The sequence below is a fragment of the Arvicanthis niloticus genome (assembly GCF_011762505.2).
Source record: "Arvicanthis niloticus isolate mArvNil1 chromosome Y unlocalized genomic scaffold, mArvNil1.pat.X SUPER_Y_unloc_2, whole genome shotgun sequence".
Lineage (NCBI taxonomy): Eukaryota > Metazoa > Chordata > Mammalia > Rodentia > Muridae > Arvicanthis > Arvicanthis niloticus.
The window spans coordinates 4646858-4652734 of record NW_023044979.1 but is presented as its reverse complement, the minus strand read 5'-3'; the positions used below and the strand labels follow the sequence as shown (position 1 = coordinate 4652734).

Genomic DNA, 5877 nt, shown 5'->3' with positions numbered 1-5877 from the left:
TCAGGTGATGTCACCAGGTTGGGGTACATTATGGGCAAGTCCCCAAACCACAGGCTATTCCGCTACCTGAGTTCCCACGCCTACACTGGACCAGCATGACTTGGAAGTAAGATCTTAAAATAATCCGTAATTACTCCTTTTCAAAAGCACCTTCTGAGGGTCAGCTCTAACCACTTTCATATTTGTTGGTCCACTCTCATATTTGTTGGTGCTGTCCTGTGTTTGGGGAGAGGGAGGTGGTGGGTGTGCACAGCTTCTAACAGAGTAATACTAAAGAGACAACCCTAGGGAGTCATCCCCAAGAGGCCTTTTCTAAGGCTAGACACCCTGTCAGGTATACTGAGTATCTTGTCAGTTGATCAGATGCAGTCAAGAGTCTTCTGCATTCACAAACACTGTGTAGGTTCTACAAATTTCCTTTGTATTACACCAATCTTTATGCAGTTCTTTGGGTTTAAATTTTCAACCTTTATTATTATTATTATTATTATTATTATTATTATTATTATTATTATTATTGGTTTTTCGAGACAGTGTTTCTCTGTGGAGTCCCGGCTGTTCTGGAACTAACTCTGTAGACCAGGATGGCCTCGAACTCAGAAATCCGCCTGTCTTTGCCTCCCAAGTGCTGGGATTAAAGGCGTGCGCCACCACCACCCGGCAATTTTCAACCTTTAAAAAACAAAATTACGCCCAGCGGTGTGCAGTGTGCAGAGCCGCGCTCCGGGCGACCTAAGAAGGCAGCTCCGGAGTGAGAGGGGCTTTGCCTCCCAGCCTGCCGCCCCCTCGCTCCAACCCTCCGGCTGACCCCAATTTCAGCGGCCGCGACCCACGCTGCCGCTGGGAAACTTTGCCCCATTGCAGCGGGCAGACACTTTGCACTGGAATTTACAATCTGCGAGCCAGGACAGGACTCCCCAGGCGCCAGGGAGGGAATTTTTGTCTATTTGGAGACAATGTTCTCTGCCTCTGCCCTCGATCGGCTCCCCTGAAAAGAGCTCCTCTAGCTATTTGAAGGCTGGATTTCCTTTGGGCGGTAGAAAACCCGGTAAGCACAGAGCTGTTGGTCTTCTACTGTGTTTTCTCTGCGTCTTGAATGGAGCGGCCGGTTAGGGGACAGTCTTTCTTCCGTTCTTGGGCTTTTGACACTTTTCTCAAAGTAGTGGGGGTAGGCCGGGGTGGAGCTGGGATAGATCTGAGTCGGGTTAGAGCGACTTGTCAAGATGACAGATGAAAGGGGAAGGGAAAAAACCGGGGTGTATTTTGAAACAGGGTAACAGAGGGTACTATGGGCTGACGCTGACCCCGGCCAGTTGGACCTTCTTGCTTTGCTACATTAATTAATATTTTTGTCCTCTTGGGGGGTGTTGTCAAATCCGGAGGTCGCTTCGCGATAGCCAAAGAAAGCCCTCCATATCCCGAGGTCTTTGGATTACCTTTTGCGTGTGGGAGCGAGAAGGCTCCGTAGCCTCTGACCTCCCAGTCTCTGAGAGGGCATTTAAATTTCAGCTTGGTGCATTTCTGACAGCCGGGTACCAACACGGAGGTGCGTCCCGCCCGCCAATCCCCTGCAGCGATTGCAACCCGTCCCTGATCCTTTTAAGAAGTTGCCATTTGGCTTTAAAAATAGTGATCATAGTAAAATTTAAGCCTGATCCCCGCGGGATTAGGACTTAGTGTTAGTGTGGAGAGGCAAAACTGGGACAGGGATGTGACCGATTCGTTGACTTGGGGGAAACCAGAGGGAACCCTCACATTCCTGGTTGGGATCCGCGGGTATCCCCCGCGCCCCTGAATTGCTAGGAAGACTGCGGTGAGTCGTGATCCCAGCTGTTCCTTAACAGCTGCTACCCTCGGCGGTGAGAGGGAAGACGCCCTGTACTGGGTGCTGAATTCCTGCGGGTCTCTGGCGCAGTGGCGTCGCAGCTTTAGAGTGTAGAAGGGAGGTGTCTCTTATTATTTGACACCCCCTCCCCTTTTATTAGAGAGGTTTGTTAGAGCCGGAGATTGAGCTCTCCCTTCCAAGTCAGCAATCGGAAAGAAAAACCGGCAAAGGAAGGAAGGAGGCCGCGCTGGTGGTGGAGAAAGAGGAGGGTGGAGAGGGGCAACCGCGTGATAGGGGACCGGGACTCGGACACGCGGCACAGAGAGCAGGCACGGGAGGGGGCCGAGCGCCGCGGTGCCTCTCGCCTTTCTCCTTCAGGTGGCGCAAAACTTTGCGCCTCGGCTTTTGGTAGACTGTATTCCCTACTGTCGCCTCCCTCCGCCTCTGAAGGAGGCCAAGGCCGATGGCGATTCCTGGGCGTCTGCAGGGCTAAGTCCGCTGCTCTGGGCGGGGACTCGGAGCAGCTGCTAGTCCGACAGCGTCACTGATAGTAGGGAGAAAAAAAAAAACAGTGAATCCCCTCCAACCACACACACACACACACACACTTGGAAGTACAGCACGCTGAAAGGGGAGTGGTTCAGGATTGGGGTGTGCGCGTTGCCCCAGGTTTCCGCATCAACCAGAGCTGGGTAACTCTAGACTTGCTTCCCTTGCTGTGCCCCCTCCAGCAGACAGCCACAACTATGTCCCTCAACGTGAGCTTTGCCAGCAGGAACTATGACCTCGACTACGACTCAGTGCAGCCCTATTTCATCTGGGACGAGGAAGAGAATTTCTATCACCAGCAACAGCAGAGCGAGCTGCAGCCGCCCGTGCCCAGTGAGGATATCTGGAAGAAATTCGAGCTGCTGCCCACCCTGCCCCTGTCCCCCAGCCGCCGCTCCGGGCTCTGCTCTCCATCCTATGTTGCAGTCGCTAAGTCCTTCTCCCCAAAGGAAGACAATGACGGCAGCGGTGGCAACTTCTCCACCGCCGATCAGTTGGAGACCGAGCTGCTTGGAGGAGACAGGGTGAACCAGAACTTCATCTGCGATCCTGACGACGAGACCTTCATCAAGAACATCATCATCCAGGACTGTATGTGGAGCGGTTTCTCTGCCGCTGCCAAGCTGGTCTCGGAGAAGGTGGCCTCCTACCAGGCTTCGCGCAAAGACAGCGCCAGCCTGAGCCCCGCCCGTGGGCACAGCGACTGCTCTACCTCCAGCCTGTACCTGCAGGACCTCACCGCCGCCGAGTCCGAGTGCATTGACCCCTTGGTGGTCTTTCCCTACCCGCTCAACGACAGCAGCTCACCCAAATCCTGTACCTCGTCCTATTCCACAGCTTTCTCTCCTTCTTCGGACTCGCTGCTGTCCTCCGAGTCCTCCCCACGGGCCAGCCCTGAGCCCCTAGTGCTGCATGAGGAGACACCGCCCACCACCAGCAGCGACTCTGGTAAGCCGCTCCACTCTCAGCAGGGTAGGAAGCGAGAGGTTGAGGGTGGACCTCCTTCTCCACTACTCACTGGCATTAATTCAGTTGACCCCGGGGCTCACCCTTTCTTTCCCTTCCGTCCCTGGATTCCTGTGCTTCAGATATCCCTCTCCCCTTCTCCCAGACCTCCCTGGTTGTCAGCCCTCCCCCACTCTTCCCACCCATCAGGAATTTCATTTGGGTTTTTAAATCTTCTGGCTTATCTCTTTCAACTCCATCCACTCTCTTTACCCCTCCGAAGTATTTTAATTACCCGGACAAGGGTGTGAATGAGGATAAGTGAACTGATCCTGAGGAGGTGAATTACCTGCTTCTTTTCTTGACTGCCAGAATATTTGAATTTAATGGATACGTTTGTACAAGACCCAAGATAGTGAAACTTCCTAAAGAGTTGAAGAGCTGTTTTTTTTTTTTTTTCATCCTGTTTTGAACACTTCAAAGCAAATCCTGTTCAATTTGGATTTCTCCCGTTCCCAGCACTTCCCCAAAACCAGGACGTTTGGCAAAAGCTGCAAGACTTTTATTATTATTATTATTATTATTATTATTATTATTATTATTATTACTGCGCTTCCAGTAAAATAGTAGGGAGTTGGCTAAAGTCATAGCAAGAGATTTGCAGCCATCGCTTGCAGGACCTGAAGGGTTCTCGGTAAAGTCCCTTAAAAATAGGAGGTGCTTGGGAATGTGCTTTGCTCTGGGTGTGTCTGAAGCCTCATTAAGTCTTAGGTAAGAATTGGCAATTATGCCATATCCTGGTACGTGGTAATTTTCTCCCCTGTGCCCTAACCCTGTTCTGTGTCTTTCTGGGAGAAGGGAAGATGGTGTCCTGATCTGGTTCTTACTTTCTTCTGAATCCTTTCCCATTTGGTATTTGAATAGCATTGGTTAAATCCTTTATAGCGTCTGGGATTCAGGAGGCATTGCTAACTGTGATCTTCCCCTTCCTCCCTTACAGAAGAAGAACAAGAAGATGAGGAAGAAATTGATGTGGTGTCTGTGGAAAAGAGGCAAACCCCTGCCAAGAGGTCCGAGTCAGGGTCATCCCCATCAAGAGGCTATAGCAAACCTCCACACAGCCCACTGGTCCTCAAGAGGTGCCATGTCTCCACTCACCAGCACAATTATGCAGCGCCCCCCTCCATGAGGAAGGACTATCCAGCTGCCAAGAGGGCCAAGTTGGACAGTGGCAGGGTCCTGAAACAGATCAGCAACAACCGCAAATGCTCCAGCCCCAGGTCCTCAGACACGGAGGAAAACGACAAGAAGTGGACACACAACGTCTTGGAACGTCAGAGGAGGAATGAGCTGAAGCACAGCTTTTTTGCCCTGCGTGACCAGATCCCTGAATTGGAAAACAACGAAAAGGCCTCCAAGGTAGTTATCCTCAAAAAAGCCACCGCCTACATCCTGTCCATTCAAGCAGATGAACACAAGCTCTGCTCAGAAAAGGATTTACTGAGGAAACGGCGAGAACAGTTGAAACACAAACTTGAACAGCTTCAAAACTCTGGTGCATAAACTGACCTAAAGCGAAGAAGAGCTGGAATCTCTCATGAGAGTAAGGAGAACGGTTCCTTCTGACAGAACTGATGCGCTGGATTTCAAATGCATGCTCAAAGCCTAACCTCACAAGATTTTAAGACATGTATAATAACAAACCATAATTTTTTTTATTTAAAGATATTTTCATTTTTAAAGTTGATTTTTTCTATTGTTTTTAGAAAAAAATAAAATAATTGGAAATATATAATTGAGCCAACTCTTAAGTTGTGTTTTCTTTTTTTTCCTCTCCCTCAAACTTCTTTTCCTCAATTACAGATTAAGAGAATTTGACCACTTACACAGGGTAGGTTCACAAAGATGGGAAGGAGTTATCTTTGTTAAAATGGCGATGGGGAAAATGGTGCTTGCGTCCTCAATACCTCTGCATTCTCAGGGTTATGAGATGCATTCTGAAGATGGTGATAAGAACCAGAGTTATTAGTTAGGAAAGGGAAAAAGGCTAGATTTGGGGAAGAGAAAAGCAAGAGGTTAAAGATAACAGCTAAATGTACAGAAGGTAGAGATGGCAGAATCTCCTGCAGTTAACCGTAACAGAAGCCATTCCCTGATTTACTTCATGCCAAGGACTCTGCCCTGCAAAAGAACTGGTGGGGGGAAGGGAGAGAGAACCACCTTTTGTTCTTTGCCTCTTGCTCCCGATGACAGTCCCTTCACATCACATCACCTGTGCCAGGTTGAACCTGGTTTTCCAAACAAGGATATACAAAAGTTCCAAGGGTTGTAGAGCGTAGTGAGAACACAATGAAAATAACCCAGAGCCCCTGTCTTGAAAACCAGCCATGCCCCTTGCTTAGCTGGGTGTCCTCCACTGGTCAGGGGCCTGAGAATGAACTCTACTACTTGTTCCAGACTCTGTTATGAGCTTTGGCATAGTGCCACTCAAGAGGTACTATGATCTCTTCACACCTAGTACAGGTAGAAACAGGGTGAAATTACCCCTCCTTGCACCC

The 5877-nt window shown here is 49.7% G+C and overlaps 1 protein-coding gene across 3 annotated transcripts; it reads left to right on the top strand.

Moving 5' to 3' along the window:
* The first annotated feature begins 1024 nt into the window (after positions 1-1024).
* On the top strand, positions 1025-4882 carry LOC117696009 (myc proto-oncogene protein-like). Of its 3 annotated transcripts, none has more exons than XM_034486635.1 (3): positions 1025-1048; positions 2560-3322; positions 4320-4882. In XM_034486635.1, exons 2-3 carry the CDS (start codon positions 2572-2574, stop codon positions 4880-4882), a joined length of 1314 nt encoding a protein of 437 aa, XP_034342526.1. In that variant the 5' UTR covers positions 1025-1048; positions 2560-2571. The 3 variants fall into 3 exon arrangements, with proteins under 3 accessions (XP_034342526.1, XP_034342525.1, XP_076562309.1); XM_034486634.2 differs by having other exon boundaries at positions 2557-3322; XM_076706194.1 differs by lacking the exon at positions 1025-1048 and having other exon boundaries at positions 2557-3322.
* The last annotated feature ends 995 nt before the right edge of the window (positions 4883-5877 follow it).